The sequence below is a fragment of the Thunnus albacares genome, chromosome 1 (genome assembly GCF_914725855.1).
Source record: "Thunnus albacares chromosome 1, fThuAlb1.1, whole genome shotgun sequence".
In the NCBI taxonomy this organism is placed as follows: Eukaryota; Metazoa; Chordata; class Actinopteri; order Scombriformes; family Scombridae; genus Thunnus; species Thunnus albacares.
The window spans coordinates 29838793-29856687 of NC_058106.1; the positions used below are offsets into that span (position 1 = coordinate 29838793).

The 17895-nt window shown below is 38.7% G+C and overlaps 1 protein-coding gene across 3 annotated transcripts in view; it reads left to right on the plus strand.

The window, feature by feature from the left end:
• The first annotated feature begins 5788 nt into the window (after positions 1–5788).
• map2k5 (mitogen-activated protein kinase kinase 5) overlaps positions 5789–17895 on the plus strand; it is a 64020-nt gene continuing 51913 nt past the window's right edge. The window contains exons 1-7 of one of the 3 annotated variants that reach the window (XM_044354267.1): positions 5789–6266; positions 6585–6633; positions 8351–8418; positions 13504–13573; positions 14345–14385; positions 16461–16528; positions 16658–16706. In XM_044354267.1, coding sequence (XP_044210202.1) covers positions 6135–6266; positions 6585–6633; positions 8351–8418; positions 13504–13573; positions 14345–14385; positions 16461–16528; positions 16658–16706 — 477 coding nt within the window. In that variant the 5' untranslated portion in view covers positions 5789–6134. The remainder of the gene's footprint in view (positions 6267–6584; positions 6634–8350; positions 8419–13503; positions 13574–14344; positions 14386–16460; positions 16529–16657; positions 16707–17895) is intronic. The other 2 variants (XM_044354258.1, XM_044354277.1) reach the window with 2 other exon arrangements.

The following is a 17895-nucleotide window of genomic DNA, read 5'->3' on the forward strand; positions in this document are numbered from 1 at the left end:
ATTATATAATATAATAACATATTATATATATTGTTAAAGACAAAAGTACCCAAGAGTCTGAAGTAGTTGAAATGATCTATATAACATTAAAATCAGTGACAATAATCAAATATTGCTGTATACTGTATGCTAACAGATCAATGTATTTGATTTTGATACATTGTGATATAATTATATATAGATACACACTTCACTGTCATCATGGGTAAATCAGCTGTGAAGCCAGGGATGACTAGTTTTAGTGTTGTTCTTTTTTGAGTCTGAGGATTTTAAAGTTCCTAAATAATGTCTTAAAAACTGATGATTTAGGTACATTAGAATATAAAACGGGAAAAAAACACATTTTCACTAATTTGCTCCTTGATTTCCACATAAGTTGGTTTGGGGAAAATTGATGCATCATGTGAGTAATCAGTACAGTCCAACATTTGGTTGGGACATTTTTGGCTGGACCGCAACAGCCGGGGTGCGCCCTATAAACACAAATGTCTGTCCCTGACCGAGTGACTGAGTGATGAAGTTACACCGATGGTCGATCACTTTCTGTATCCACCCTCTTGTGTTTCAGTCATATACTGGGTTTTGACCTAGTCTCGTTAGCAATCAGTTCCCTGAGCTGAAATTACAAGTTGTGTAATGCATGTTCATAACAAAGATATTATGCCAAAGTGAAATATTTCAAGCAAATGAAATATTTTAAGGCTTCAAGCATTTTGTTCCCACTGTATCATGTGGAAAAACAACACCATGTAATCACATCTTGCATTCAATAAAGTCACTTGACCACAGCATGAAAGAAGAGCCAATAGAGCTCTGGTGAACTGGTGATGTGTTATTTATGTCAGGCTCAGTTCAAAAGCAGCCTCTATGAAGAAGACACACCCCATAAATTTTTCTATGGCCCCTATGAGCAGGTCAGGAAGGCACCAATATTTCCTCTTTATTAGAAACAACAGAAACAACATGCAGCCATAAAGGGGACCTCAGAGGTGAATCTGAAACACGGGAAACGGCAGAGAAAACATGCTGCTCCGAGAGCTGAGAGGTAGTCACACAATCCATTCCTTCAAGCGGCTTGTCCGTATATCTGTGCTTTTCCTCATAACTCTCACACTAGTGACTCACAAACTCCCCATGCTTCATCACAGGTCAACTTGAAGATGAACTTTAAAGGAAGATGTAACAAATGATCGCAGCCTCTCCGGCAATTCATATCGGCTGAAGTGCCATAACCCTCTACATATCCTGACCTCAATTTGGAGTCTGCGTGTTGAAGGCCCATCTGAGGGAGATGGTATCGATCTGAGCAGGGACTCTGGCAGCATCAATAAACAACAGGCTTCAGGCTTCAAGGCTGAGGAGACACATCTCTATTTCAGCTGGAGGGTTCGCATCTGGATACCTGAGTTGGGACACGGCCCTGGACAGATGGTGGGACATGTTTTTTTGTTTTTTTGTTTGCTCAACTCACAGCAGGTCTAGCTCTGTTTTGAGGCCATAGCCAGTGATATCCTCATTACTGTTGGCTCTAGCAAGGTAAATAAAGCCATAAAACCCCAAGCACACACATTTCTATTTTGAATAATTACTATTAATGTTAAGGGGCATATAGATAGAAGGTAACCTAGTAAAAGTCAATATCTGCGAAGACGATCAATGCTTTACCAGCAGACAAACAGTATTTCAAGATCTCCTATATCAGCATTACAGTGAAAGAAGACAGTGCTGACTTTGGCTCATTAATCAATAAACACAACAAACCAACCAATACATTTGACACAGACTAATGAAATAATAATAATCATCATCAGAGGAAAGAGGAAGAAGAAGCAATAACAGGCTGCATTTGTACACATTGTTACACACACAAAAAAACATCCATTAATGAAAATTAAACTATTAGTAAATAAGTAATGGGCAATCTTGTTGGACAATTTAGTTTGTGTCTTGTTTACTTGCTTTTCCCTCTTTGCTGAGAAAGTTAAATAAGTGTGCCTCATATATTTAGAGTCAAACTGAGCTCACTTTGCGCTAAGCAGCTTGTCAATAGTAAGAAAAAGAGGTACAGGGCAACAAAGGAGGTCTGATAAAATGGCTTTTAATTACCAGACAGTGAATGCTGGCCTTCCTTTACCACTTTCTCCTCCCAGCCAAGTCAGGAGTTTGATTTCTGATAATATGGATTGCTGACTGGGCTTCATCTCAGTTTCCCCTAAAGCAGAAGGACCTAACGTCAAGTCCTGGGAGAGCATGTTTGACAAAGTGCCATATAGATCCTCTGCTTTTCATCAGAGGGCAGTGCTGGTGGAGGCATTAATCAGGACGCTTGATAGCCTGGCTTTGTTTTCCCATTTACACTCCTGTAACAATTAAGCAAAGTAATAATTTCAGGCATTACATGGAAATCAATGGGTCTGTAACCCAGCTGTTGGTACAGGTGTAAGTGATGAAAATTCAAAGTGGGTCGATGCGATGAACTTCTAACCTCTGTGTGTACAGTGTGTGTGTGTGTGTTTGAGAAAGTTGGCAATAGATGGACAAACAAGTACTTAGATAGATTTAATATGCAAATCATATGATTAACAAATAAAATATGATATATTTTAGAAATTAAACAGGATATAAAGTAATACACCTCAACCAGCTGCTTATTAAAGGCATCAATAATAATCCCATAACGTAAATTATAATATAACCTTTGACAGGGGTGATTCTACATAATGAATACTCTTACTTTTGATATATTAGGTATATTTTGCTGAGAATATTTCTGTACTTTTACTTAAAATAATATTTTAAATGCAGGAGTTTTACTAGTAAGAGTATTGTTACACTGTGGTATTACTTCTTTGACTTAGATAGATAGATACTTAGATAGATAGATACTTAGACATGTAGATACGTAGATACGTAGATAGATGACCTTCCCTTTTCAATGCGTCTCTTACCTTTTAAACAAGATGGTAACCACTGATACAGAAGTTCATCCTTAGGCCACTTAGAGGTGGAGACTTTTGTTTTAGCTAGCGGTGACAGCCAGTGAAACCCAACCTACTGAATGGCTGCGCACAGCACACGCGTCATTGATATTGTTTTCAAGCACCACATGTCCAGCCGGGTCTGAGCCAGAGCCATGGGGAGATAGAACAAGCTTTAACAAGTTCTTATCGTTACGCAGAAACCCAGTCAACAGACTCGGGTATCTGCTCTGTTAGCAAAGCGCTGTAAATTAACAGAAAAAGAGACTTCACTTTGGTCAGAGATCAATGTCTTGTTCTCGGAACTGCAATCAGAGCTGTTTGGTGAGCGGGCAGAAAGACTGATTCAGCTCCTCAATCATAAGGCTGTAATCACTAACGGTTTTAAGTGCCCCTTTGTTTTAAATTCAATCATTCAGTTACAATTATGACTCATGCTGAGTGGAAACTTTTGAATACTAATGCTGTGTTAATGTAGAGTGAAAGAGGTAAAAACCTCTTTCAATACTTGGAAAGCCATGGCCATGAGGGTGCATACTCCTCTGCACACCTCCTACTTTCTAAAAAGAGGTTTTCTTAGGCTGATTGTCAATACGGATGTAGAGCCTTGTCATTATTTTGTATCTCTGTGAAAGTGAGGATCATTCATATGATATCCAATTAAACTTTTATAATTGTGATCTAAGGTCAGATTTTAAAAGGATATTTAATCATTAGATACACACTTATTATACCCTCTGAATGTTATTGTACACTCAGTATTGTACTCTCTTATCAAACTTGATCTCACATCAATGTCAAGTCAACAAAAGCTTTCCAAGGTGGCAACAATCTCTTATGATGGAGCATGTAATAATTCCCATTCAGTATAAAAGGTTAAGTTGTACCCAGTGTTACCTTCATGCACTTTTCTCTACAAAGCTTTTCAGTCCAACTCTTCTAGTTCACAGCACATTTATAACTAGCATGACATCTTGGTTTTGTCAGTAGTGAATAGTGACTACAATGACACACAAAAAAAGTATTTAAATTATTTCAAATCACATTATCCACACTATATTCACATTCCAACAAGGTGAAGTTGTAAAAAAAACTTTTAAAATGTTGGTAATGGTCAAGTCGGTTATTCAGTTCTATAGGATGTTGTTGGTTTTTTTGTCAAAGTCCTAGATTACAAAAACCTTTTATAACAGTTGCAATGTAAATCCTTGCTGACATCTTGGTAAGTCTGGGTCATTTCTCCTATTGTAAGGGAATCACAAGCACAATCATTAAGACAATGATTTCAGACAGAAATTTTAAAATGTGCTTCAACATATTATGAAAATATGTTGCAATTAGTTTTTTTTTTAAAAGAGTAGTTCTGCTGGTTAAGTGGCAGCTTACATTTAACATGTCAAGTATGTCATCATTTTTACTGCACAGTCAGTAATACAATTTTTGTGTTACCAGTGGTGGAAGACAGACTCTTTACTTAAGTAAGAGTACCAATACAGCAATGTATAAATACTCCATTACAAGTAAAGGTCCCACATGAAGAAGCCTACTTAAGTAAAAGTACATTAGTATTATCAGCTTGATGTAGTTAAAGTATTGCAGTAAAAGCAGTGGTTTGGTCCCTCTGACTGATATATTATTATATATGACATCATTAGATTATTAATACTGAAGTGTCAGTGTGTAAGCAGCATGTTACTGTTGAGCTGCTGGAGGTGGAGCTAGTTTGAACTAGTTTATATACAGTTAGCTAGTTTAGTCCAATAGTTCCCAACCTAGAGATCTGGTCCCTCCAAAGGGTCACTAGATAAATCTGAGGGGTCATGAGATGATTAATGGGAGAGGAAAGAAGAAAAAACAAAGTTCTGATACACAAATCTGTTTTCAATTTTTGGACTTTTTCTCCAATTTTTGGTGAAATATTGGATCATTTGATTCATTCATTGAAATGAAACCATGTGAGAAGTTTAGAGGGAAAAATGACTATTTGGTGGAGCTGTTAACAACTCATAGGCATCTGAAATGTGACCCTGACTACACACTGCTTTTTGTAAGACGTCAAAAGACAAAAAGGTTGGAAACCACTAGTTTCATCTTTTACAATGTGTTGTATTTTAAAGCTTGTTATATCATTGTGTCAATAACCTGACGTGCCAGCTGGTCTGTTACACAGAACCATCTGAGAGGTCCTCCATGGCATTTTCAAAAAATACTTGGCAGGTGATTGGATGAACCATCTGGTACGGACACAAGTGCATAAGTTGAAGCTTGACAGGATGGATTCTCGCTGATCTTTTGATCTCGCAAATTCGGCTGCCTCGCAAGGTAATTGTGTCAAATCTCCATCTGAAAAGTAATTAAAGCTGTCAAATAAATGTTGTGGAGTAGAAAGTACAATATTTCCCTCTGAAATGTAGTGAAGTGGAAGTATAGAGTAGCATCAAATGAACATACTCAAGTAAAAACTTTACTTAACTAAATGTAATTAGTTATTTCACACCACCGTGTGTTATTTACTTCACTTCACAGTAAAAGCAGCCATGTTTTGAGCGGTTACAGGAATGGAGGTCTTTTAATTTGAAACGTACTAACCGGATGTTGATTCGGAAATGCTGTTTTTGGAGCAGTTGGCCTTATTTTTTCCTCCCCCCTACCCGCATTCCGTGAAGACCCGCCCTACTCTGCTTTTGATTGGCTAATTTCATTGCCTTTCTTAGTTAAGATTGGTTAGCTTTAGTCATGATGAGTGCGATTGGTCAGATTTGGACTAAAAAGTCAAGGTCAGAGCCAATCAGAGACAGAGTAGGGGCGGGTCTTCGCAGAATGCGGGTGGGAAAACAAAATAACGCGAGCAGTTGTGGTTTCCTCTAAACTAGCTGCATGGCTAAATATCTCAGATAACGCAGTCTAAAACGTTGTCTCAGAGAGGATACAAATACGAGTTTACTGTAAAAGCTAAACCTCTCATACGGTTATGACGTGACTTCGGCTTCGGCAGTGACTGAGCTTTTAACGGTTACCGTTATTTAAATCTCTCCATCACTTAGTGTGTATACTGAACAGGATGCTAGCATGTGTTAGCGAACCACTGCAGGAAATTAGCTCGTTAGCTTAGACAAGCCAGCCAAGTGTTGTTATGAAGCGTATTTTTCCTTCTTTATGCTCATACTCTACTTGAATAACCTCTGCATTATGGACACCGAGGGAATAGTGATTCGTATAAAAACGCCGGCGGGTGACATGGACTCGTCCGTCGACTGTCCATCTCTTCTGAACTTCAATGACTTGCTGGTGAGTCTTCATAAAGCTAACTTTCATTCTTGATTCCCCTTCATGGTAGCTTTTCAGTAAAACGCAATACATGCAGTTTGAATTCATGAGTTTGGATGTCTGACTGAGCATGTGTCAGCCCAAATGTGTTATACTGAACAGGTAAATGTTACAATGCTATGACCCCACCTTACATTTTAATAGTTGTGATCTAATAAGTTACACGTCTGTCTTGATCATAACTGTAACTATTTCTGTGCTTCTGTCTACAGTTTTGTACTATATACTTTGTGATTGTCACTGTTGTCCAACCTTAAGGAACTCTTCTAAACATTTTAGGTCGCTATCAGAGATGTTATGCCTGAAGCCACCGTCACTGCCTTTGAATGTAAGTATGTCCCACCTTGTACTGACTTACTGCTGACATAGCTGCTCTGCAACCACATCCTTAATTCTCTAAGTTGTTGACACATGTTCATAATACAATCACAATAGCAGGTCCTGGTAATCTCATAGTTATTAGTACTGTGAAGTTTCTCAAGGGTTGCTTGCAAGTAACAACTTGTTATTACAACAAAACCATAGTCTTATAGTTTACCAACTTAATGTCATTTGGATAATATTGTTTCTCACAACTATAGGAACCCTTTTATTCATAAGTCTAGTCATTTTTGCACTGTAAGTAGGTATTATCTGTCTCATCAAAGTAAATATGGCTGTATGGAGAAGACAGAACATAGCTGAATTCAATCAAGTGCAATCTGCTCATTGATACATATCAAAATAATATGAATGATGCCATATTTCATACTGACATGTATCCTAATAAGAAATAGGAAACTATGTATTTTATCCTTTTGCATGTTGTTCTGTTGAAAATGTGCAATAACTTTTTAATTGCGCAGTTGTTATTACTAAAATAGTCTATTCAACAGCATTTATACTGAATAACTTGTAACTTGTGCTGATTATCGTCTGAGTCAGTAATTGTATTGTAAACAAGTTGATGGATAAGGCATGTGAGCATGCGTGTGTACAGCTTTGTTTCAGGATTAGTCATGAAACGCTGACAAAAGCAACAACTTTTTTGTGATTTCAAATGATATCATTTCATTATCGTGTCTTTCCAAACATGTTTTGGAAACCCATAAACTTACAAACTCTTTGTAGTTATGTCACCCACAATTTTGCAACAGTGTTGCTTTGTTTTCTGTCATTGTGTTCCTCAAAGTGATGTGTACTGTTTCAAAAGAAGTGACTTCACATGACAATTTTCTTAATATTGAATGACATGCATGAAACTTTTTGTCAACAGCTCTCCTTTAAGGTATTACTCTTTGATAGAATATTTAATGCAGTTAACATTTTGTGTTACAGTTTGCTGTGAATACTCATTCTATTAAATGACATTAAAGGTATACTATGCAGGATTTGTCAGCTGGTGTTTGTAAACACAGCATTCAAAGTTGTCCACTTTGAGAGAGAGAGAGAGAGAGAGAGAGAGAGGAGTGAGGAAGAGAAGAGAGGGAGCAGCGCTGGTGAGAACAAAGCCGTGAATCAGATAACTAAATCGTACCTTCTAAAGCACAAATAATTACGCCCACACCTCCGCACAACCCTGCCGGAAGATGCTGCATTGCCGGATTTTGTGTGAATGTAAAGCTTCATTCTGTCCACTGTGGCCTCTCACAGAGCAGAGGAGAGAGACGGAGACAGCGATGTAACGTGGTCGCTATGCTACAAGTCCCAACCTCACACCCTGCGTGCTGTTATTGGCTCGGGGCTACATACCCACTGCCCAGGCAGAGGGCAGAGTCTCTGTAGATAGGCTACATACACCACCACACACTTCTAGTGGGTCATAAGTGATGATTGAGAGGGAATACTTTTGTAGGAGTCCATACATTGTTTTCTGAGAAAATTGTGCATAATATACATTTTAACAAGTACAGTTGGGCAGTCTGAACTCAAAATGAACTTGTCATTATAACATAGGATGTGTTCTGTTACGAGTGTTGCCTGTGGTGTTGAAAGCTGTTTATGTCTGGTTATTTTTAAAATGATTTACAATTCAAATTTTAACATGCTTCTGTGTTTTCTTTTAGATGAAGATGAGGTGGGGGACAGAATCACTGTAAGAAGTGATGAAGAACTCAAAGCCATGTTGTCATATGTGAGTACATGATGAATAAATTATTATTATTTTTTTTTTTCACCATGTCACACATCAATATCATAGATTGCATAACCAAAAAAGTGTCAGCTATATGTTTATATTATGTCAGTTTTATAGGGGCTATTTCATCATTTCATTAGAAAGTAATTCTTATGAAAACTGTTTCTGTCCACAATAAGACATCTGTTGCATGTCTGATCGTTCTAAAAGACAGAGCCTTCCTCCTCCTCCTCTGTTGCTTTTTTTCAGACTTCATTCTTTCTTAGACTTCATTAAATGTGTTTTTGGGGAACTTTTCCAATCCAAATTAAGGGAATAAGAACAGAATACATGTTTGTTTTTTTTTGTTGCAGTGGCTAATATCAGAGTAAGAAGATCCCTTATTCAGTGGCGTTGAAAAAAGGCTACCGCAAGGCCCTCAGATCTATCAGATACTGTGTTTTTTTTGTTTGTTTTTCTTTAAAGAAATTTTGCCTGTTATGACTAATACTACTAAACTTGTAGTAGTAGGAGGCACTATTGGTTTGGCAGTAAAATTTCTAAAAACAGGCAGATGTTGATGACTACAACCAAACCACAGGATTGACAAATACTAACTTCCACTTCGTGCCTCCACCTTGACACTGTCTGTGTATTTACCTGCTATTCAGTAACCAGTATACTTTTTTGAAACAGAAAGCCCCATCCAGTTCTTAATAACTCAACCTAACAACCGTCTTGTTGGTAGTTTGTGGCTACACACACACACACACACACACACACACACACACACATGCACGCACATGCACGCACGCATACACACTTCCACTACCCATGCAGCATCCCCACCTAGTGCAGTATATTTTCGTATTCCACCATATTTACTGTTCATTCCACGGACAGTAAGAGTAATGATGTGTAATGGGTTGCTCTACGAGGTACACTGAAAGCTAAATGAACTGTCAATTTTTATTATTTATTATTCAGTACTTAAAGTTTTGCCTCATTAAAGAGCGGCCCCCCTGGGCTGCAGAATTGTTCAAAATCTACTTTCATCTGTGGATGTCTTTTACCCCCCATCAGCTCACAATGATGCCGCTAGAGCCACAGGCACAATTTACACTCCTTGTTTTTTGTCCATTTTTATCATGCATTCACTTCTGGTTGCTTTTTAATCATTAAGTAGCATAGGGTAGCAGGGTGATTATGGAAAAAGAGACAGCTGTTGTGTAGATGAGCATTGTGAAACAAGGATGGAAAAAGTATTGACCTCAGCCTGCTTTAAGATTCACATAAATGGTTGATTTGCATAAAAGTATTTTGCAATTTTCCTTTTGTGTGAGTGGCTTTTGAGTGTCCATAAGTTTTCTGGGGTCTCCCTGTGTTACTACCGTTATTATGTATTGAATGTAGGGGTGGGCGATATGGCCCTGAAATAATATCATGATATTTCAGGGTATTTCTGCCATAATGATATTCTTGATAATATGACAAAACACTTCTCACAGGATATTTGGCTCTCCTTGTACTCCACTTGGTACCTCTGCTTGAGGTAGTGACAAGTTTGTTGTATTTCCCCTTTTTGTTCTTACAGTCTTCTTGCACTTCTTTAATATTAATGTGTTGATGTGCAGCTGATCTTTTGTAATGAAACCACTTCCATGCTACTAAAGTTGCTCCCTTTTTGGAACTAACTCCTCCACCGTGGAGCTGGAAGCAATGTTACTTTCGCTTTCAGCCATGCTTGTTGTTGCTGTGCTCAATGGTCATTACATCAACAAGTCGGAATATTGCCTTTATCACGATATGAATTTTTTTTTCTCATCATATTAAAGATTGTACTGAATATCAATCACTGTTTCCTTAAATATCTTATTTTGTCCCAACCAACAGTCCATATATGTAGTTTACTGATATAGAAGACTAAAGAAACCAGAAAATATTCAGATTTGAGAAGCTGAAACCCGAGAATGTTGACAATTTTTTGATTAATTTTCTGTCCATCGATTAATCGTTTAAGCAGCTCTAGTACTTTTATCAAAATGGTAATTGGATAAACAATTGACTAAATATCAGCAGTTGTTGCCAGTATACTTCTTGAAATGGTTGAAAAGCAATTATTTTCACAAAATGTATGAGTGAAAAGCTGCCGGTCAAAAACTTCTATCATGTTATCTCTACTTTCACATACATTGGTAAGGTGAACATGCTGCATTTACAACTACTGTATATCCAACGACATACAGTATGTTGCAGTCTTGAGGAAGGTTGATAATACAAGCTGGTTGTATCAAGCACATAAAAACAACTAAAAAGCCAGAATGTTTTCTTGGTGAAGGGATGTGCAGTCTTGAGAAGATTAAGACTAAAGTTGTGGATATTACCCTACCTTCATTCTTAATGTTGGAGCAATTTAGAGGAGTTAAGTTTGTCGTTTTTTATCTGTTAAACGTTGGCTTTAGCTTTTTTTGTTTAAGGGTTCATGGGACACAGTAAATAACTAGCTCTTGTAAGACATCCAAAAGCGTAAAGCATCTGATGTATTAGGTGTGTTAGATATAAATATGATATTATGTCATTTTAAAGTTAAACTGTAAAATAAGCAGCAGCAATGCTATGAGGAGATTATTTTCTTATTTTTCTCAATATAATTACAGGAAACAGTGACCCAAACAGCCAAATTATTAGTATGTGATGATAATTTTATAAAAGGTTTTATATAAATATATCAATTAATACTACCTTTATTAACTTAAGTTTAATATGTACCAATAAACATTTACTTTGAAACTGGAAACAAAAGGCTGAAACAGTGCTTTGAATCATGGGTGACATTCTATACTTTTATTTAATTACTTACTGTCCCAACACTTGTTCTTTATTCAGATGATGTGACATCCTAATAGCATATTAATTTACCTCACTCTGCACCTCAGTCTACCCAGCACAAATATTCTGTTCGCCTCCACAACACCGCACTGCTTCGTCCACAGATTTCAAAAGCCATTTGTACAATGAATTTTTGGCAAACAAATCCAGGAGCACCGTAATGGTTTTCTTCTCCTCATGGGACAGCCATGTGTACTAAAAGCTGCTGATCACCTGGAAAATACCGGGCTCACTAAAATACAATTTACACTAGCCGAGTTCTTTAAATGTCTCCTGCAAGGGTTATGCATCTCAGCATTCATTTGCATTTGTGTTTAGAGGATTTTTTTTGTTGTTGTGGTTGTTTGCTGTGGTTGCCATTTGGCCTCCGCAGAGACCCTGGTGGATTTTTGCTTCAGTGTTGTTAATTCCAGGTGAGCAGACAGCCATTATGTAAAATTAATAGGAATTAAGGGAAACCAGAATGTTAGGTGAAAGGTGGCATAAATCATTAGAGTCTCTCATGGCCGTCTTGTGTGTGTGTGTGTGTGTGTGTGTGTGTGTGTGTGTGTGGTTCTGTGTGTGTTTGTTTGTGATAATCAGTTAACAAATGTTTTACTAGACTTTTAACTATGCTATCATTGCACAGTTTTTTTTTTTTTTTCAAATTCAAGGTATCTCCTTTGGCGTTGCCCTGCGAAAAATTCATACACCTTATTGCTGAGCAAAATTAATGCTCAAATTCAGTACTTAATTAACATCAGTCTGCAGAGGGCATTTATTGTGAGAAGTATCCCCCATCACGGAGAACATTGATTGCTACATGCTCCTGTGAGACCCACTAGTCTTCCAGGCATCTCTAATCATTGTTCGACACCTTGAAAGACAGACGCCCCTGTTCAAAGTTAAAGACTGGCCTGTGTCAGGTGCTAAAAAAAACATGTGACCTCATCCGTTCCTCGCTCAGCTCCCCCTGGAGGTAATGGCTCTAATTCCACCATTCTTACTCCCATTTCCCCTTAGTCTGCTAATGATGATGAGACCCAGTCTCTGCTCTCGCTCTCCCACTTGTCCCTTAAGGCTGAGCGATGGTATTTGGGATCGGACACTGTTTAGTTATTGGCCAACAATGGAGAATGTCTTTTAATAACACACCTACTACAGATTACGTGGTAATTGCAGCCTTAATCAATAAGCTAGCTGAGCGGAAAATTAAAGGTACGTGAAGCCCGACCCCCCCCCCCCCCCACCCTCACCCTCCCCAACACACACAACATGTTTTTGGTATTAGGCCCATTGTTCAGATGTGGCCTAGTGAGAACGCTGGAGGGCAAAAGCAGAGGGCTAGGAGCGAGGAGGGATCTGACAGTGATAAATAGGCCTTTTAATAACAGCTGTGCCACTTGGGTAGCCATTCTGATCCATTCCCATCCAAGCCGGTCCTATCGTCCTCCCTCCCTCCTTCCACCACAATGAGAGAGCAAATTTACATATCTCCATGATGACTTGGTAGTTCACACTGGATTGTAAATGAGAAGACACAATGAACACATGTACACGTGAACTACACAAATATGTACATCTTTGCAAATGTCCAACTGTGTCTGCGGTAAGGTCTTGATTGTAATTTTTGTTGATTTTTGTCGAAGCCCCCGAAAGGGAGGAGACACAGAGACTCATTCACACACATATAGGCTGACTCTCTCTCTCTCTCTCTCTCTCTCTCTCTCTCTCACACACACACACACAGTTTAACAGATGGTTTGGTTAACTGAAACATCAATTATTGCATTGCCTTGGCAAGCATCTGAGAGGCTCCAGAGTGTGTGTGTGTGCACGTGTTAGTCCTGTAGGATATGAGTGTTTGGTGAGCTGTTGACCTGAAGGAGAAAAGGGTTAATGCTACACTCCTTCAGAACAAGCCCACAGGGCATTGGTCCTCGTCGGCAACAGATTTCAACACAGCGTGCTCACATTTTTGGGATCTGTAGATTAATTCTGATGTCATTTAAATAAGCACCTAGTTTTTTATGTGTAATATTGCAAATTTAGTTTTATGTTATTATGATTGACTGTTTGTTTTTTTTATTCATTCTTTAACATTATTTTACTGATTTCAATTAGGCCTCTATTTGTGAAAAAGCTGCCTTTCCTAATTATATTTTTGCAGGTTCCAGATTCTGTAATTATCACTTCAAACCACTCAACAATTTGTGACTTTCTTTTCCCCTTTAGTACTGCAACACAATGAATGAACAACGCATGAATGGACTGCTGCCAGACCCTCTACAAATTTTTCCACGAGGTACGAAGTGACATATCACAATTTATCATAGTTGTAAACGCTGAAAGGCTCTCCATTTTTGTAATTAATGTGTTGACAATTGGTCACAAGCATTCTAAAAATGTAAAAATATTCACACTTTCCCAGAAATCAGCAACTATTTCACTGAGATTTGGGTGAATCACTTGACAATAAGAAACTAGGAGTATTACGTGACTTGAAGTTGCCTCTGGACAACATTAAAATTCAGTGGCTCATTCTATTATTGTTGCATGTGTAAATCAACATTTTTTTCACTTCAAGGGCATTGAAACCTTAAGCATGTGTTCAACATTGGTGTAGTTTCTTCCTAAAATTATTTTGCAGTGTGATTGCCTCCTCAATACATACCTTTTCTATATCTACACTTAGTTTCCTCACCACTCTTAAGATATATATAATCTCAAACAGGCCCCAAGGGCAAAGTGACAAAAAATTGTATTGAGCCTCTCTCTCTTACTCTGGCTCTCTCCTTCTTTTTATATATGTCTTTCTTCCTTCCTCTCCATCTTTCTTTCTCATTCTCTTTTTCTCCCTGTGACTCTGTTTTCTCTTCCTACCTACCACCAGCCGTCTCAAGAGTCCAACATCTCAATCACTCTCTTGTCTTCCAACTAATTTCGGAGTAACCCTCATATTTCCATTTCATTTTTTTTTTCTTCTTCTTCTTCTTTATAAAGAACTGATTCCTTTTCAGCACATTTGTAAATGGCCCAGTGATGTGTTCTACAATCTAGTCAATTACTGTTTCAGCTGGCAAGACTCCAGGGATCCGGAACATACATGGCCTGAAGGTACCTATCTCAATAATTGTTTCAGCTGCCTTACACAGAGCGGGGTTGGGGGGGGGGGTTGGGGTGGGTGGGTATGAAGCGAATGGATTGGTAACGCTGTGTTCCACTTATTGAAATGTCAATTGCAGTCAAGGCTCTCCTTTTCACTCATTCTCTTGCTCCCCTCGTCTATGTTTATGTATGGAGATGGCTGGCTGTGGCTGCAGCGGGGCTTTTCTTTCTCCTCCCCTATCTCCTTCCCTATTCTGCATTCTTTTCTCTAATGCAGAGATAGTCATCTAAGAGCAAGGTGTTATATGGAAAACCCTGATTAACCTCCAGAGTATTATGATCCTATCCATACCATATTATAGGAAGACCATCAGTATTGGTTAGACCAAACTAAGTCGGGCGGTAAGAAGATGTCATTGTTCAACCATGAAATTGTCATTACAAGCCCCTCTCTCCCATTTACAAATGGCCTTCCCCAGACCTTCCCATTTTATGTTGGGCATATGTTGCTATTGAAACTCATTGCTAATTACCATGGGTTAAATGACTTGACACCTCCTCCATTTCTCCAGATAATTATTATATCCATCTCTATTTCAATAATAAAATGTGTTTTATTTCATCTATCCTCTGAGGAGCTTTGGTAACAACTACTGAACTGTCAGTTTTTTTTTTTAAGGTCAAGGGTCTGTTTTGAGAAGATGATGTTTTCCAAAAACCTTTAGTCTTTTGGTAATCTTTCCCCTCTTTTCTCCTGTTTTAATATAAAAGTAATTGGCTGAGGGGAGTCTTTTGCGCTGTTTAAATTAGGTCTTCCTGGGCACTAATTAAAGAGAGAATCCCTGTGCTTTAGTGGACCCAACGCACCGGCCTTTTGACCTCAATTAAATTAGTTATTTTTAGTATCCCCTTCGCAGGGTCTTGTCTCTTCTTTTTTATTCGATATCTGGGTTGAGTTTAGAGGTCTTTGGAGTAAACATAGATGCAGATGAATAGATGTAAAGAGCAATGTCCCTAGTGAGGCATGACATTTTTAATGTTTATTTTCCTTCAGTCCTTAACAACCCCTTTTTCCCGTCTCACTTTCACTAGTATTAAGCTATATTTCTATATTTGCTACACCACACTGGACCGAGCGCAAAACTGTCAAAAAAATCCCAACATAACCACAAATGACACAAACAACCAGTGTATATATGTATGTTTATGTGTATATATGTTTTCCTGAACAATGAACATCAGAGCTGACCAAATGTAGCATACAAAACAACAAATTCAGACCCAATCTTACCAAAGTCCTTTCAGTAATTGATCAGATGAGTCCCCATTTGACCAAACTTAGGCTTGGTTTTAACCGAAAACCAAAGTTTTCAAAGTTCATTTTGTCATGAACTGGCTCACGGTTCAGACAAAAACAGGAGGGAGAACACACAGTCAAAAGAAGACTGTTTATTAAATCAAAGCATTTACCAAAATAAATAAATGAAATGTCACAAAATCAGTAAAAAAAATTGGTGACGTAAGGAAAGTCCATGTGTGAGGGGAAAATAATGCTGGTTAAATGCTGAAAGAAATGACAAATCAAACAAACAAAAACCAGGAGCACACGTGAGAGCTGAGAGAGAGAGCGAAACAGACTGAGCCATCCAGCTAAGTAGGCCCTCCAGACCAGCAACCCAGGTGAACCTCACCCCACTGGCAAACTTCACTCTGCTGCCACTTCCTGAAAGGCGAAGAGAACACAACCAGGCCAAGCAGAGTAGGAGCAGGAGGGGTTGTCACAGCATGCAAATATATTTTTAAGTCTCCCCTCATATTCCTTTTGCTGCCTGTCAGCCGTTTCCCCGTATGTGGACACCTCTTTCTTTCTTTTTGCCCGCCTCTCTTCTCTCCCACGAAAGCCAATTAACCTCGAAGCTGAACTGAGAGCCTGTGTTTTGTTCTTGTTCATTGGGGGGTCTGGCCATATGTCTGTCTGTCTGCCTGTCTTTTGGCCTTGACCATTAAGTGTGTGTGTATGTGTGTGTGTGTGCGTGCGTGTGCGTGTGTCCCCGGCTTGCGTGTATGTGTTTGCAAACCTTCAGGTTAATACAAGACCTAACCCAGCCAATGACTGCACTCATGCTGTCCCAGACCCTATGGCCAGCAACAGGTGAGCATGCTGGGGCATGTGGAGCATGTTACACTACCTGGAATAAACTTCAGTGGTTAGTTGATAGATGAGTATAAACAGGTCTGTTATACTTACATCAGTGCTTCTGTGCTGTTTTTCCTCCTCCAGCTTAAAGAAATCATCTGCTGAGCTGAAGAGGATCTTGACAAATGGACAGGTGAGCTTATGTTTTAGTTTAAGGAGAATTCAACCGCTGTTATCTCACTGCTCCTGCTATCACACCTCGTTTCCACTGACTAGAGAACGATGGGCCTCGTGCAAGAGCATTTTTGTTTATTTATCCTAAAACTTTTCTCTGTGAGGTTTGTTTATATAAGAGTTACAAGTCCGAACTGTCTTAACTGCATGAACTTGTCATAAGTTGCTCATTTCAGCCTGATGAATGCCACCTGTTCACGAGGATGTGCGTGTTTTGAGATGTGATGATTAGCATAATCCACACCCCCTAAAATTGACATATAAGGCTCCATGTTCCACTCTGTTTGTGGGTGAGTTTCATTCACAAAAAGTTCCCAAAAAGTAAAAACACTTTGCAACTTCAAGTCCTGCTTTCAGAAATCAGAAGACAAACACATAACATATTTAGGAGTGACAGTAGGAGGCCCAAAACAGTTATAAAATACAAATTGCTAACATGTTATCAGAACAGGTCTGCACTGTGACAGAAATAAAGAGGGAACACTTTGACGTGAAGTTAGATGCTAAAGAACATCTTTTTTCAGTCTTTTTTTCCATTATTCTGTGTGCCAAACCATTCACTGGTCTCCTTAGTCCACTGAAATACAATATGAAACATAACTGGCAATTAAGATAAATGGTCCGCAGCCTTTTTATTTGAAAAAGTTAACTGCATTAATTAATGAGTGGGCACAGGGTTGTTGGGGTGAAACAGACAGAGTGTCAAGTTATTTTCTTCACCTCAGAGTTTACGTTGTTTAAGTGCTGCAGTATGCGTTGGTCATCTGGTCTCATTTGTTACTGCTGGAGTTCGCTGCTCCGCTCTGCTAACGTTAGTCTCTGAGTTACGGCGTAGAAAGTTCATAATACAGTATACTTCACATTCATCTTACAAAGGTTATTATTTATTTAGTCACTAAATCAAAATATGCTTGCAACTGCTGCCTTTTTTGAAGATGAACTACAAGATAACTAGTGTGTGCTCGCTGTCCGGGTGCTGCATGCACATGTAAGAATCCATTCCCCCCCCCCCCCCCACCCTTACTACAGGTGATGTTGCAACACAAAACATTACTGGACAGAGACCTGCAGAGACAAAGAGGCAGCTGAGAGAAGTTTCCTAGCAACTACTGAAATTGTAGAAGTTGCTGCGCCAAAATATGTAAATA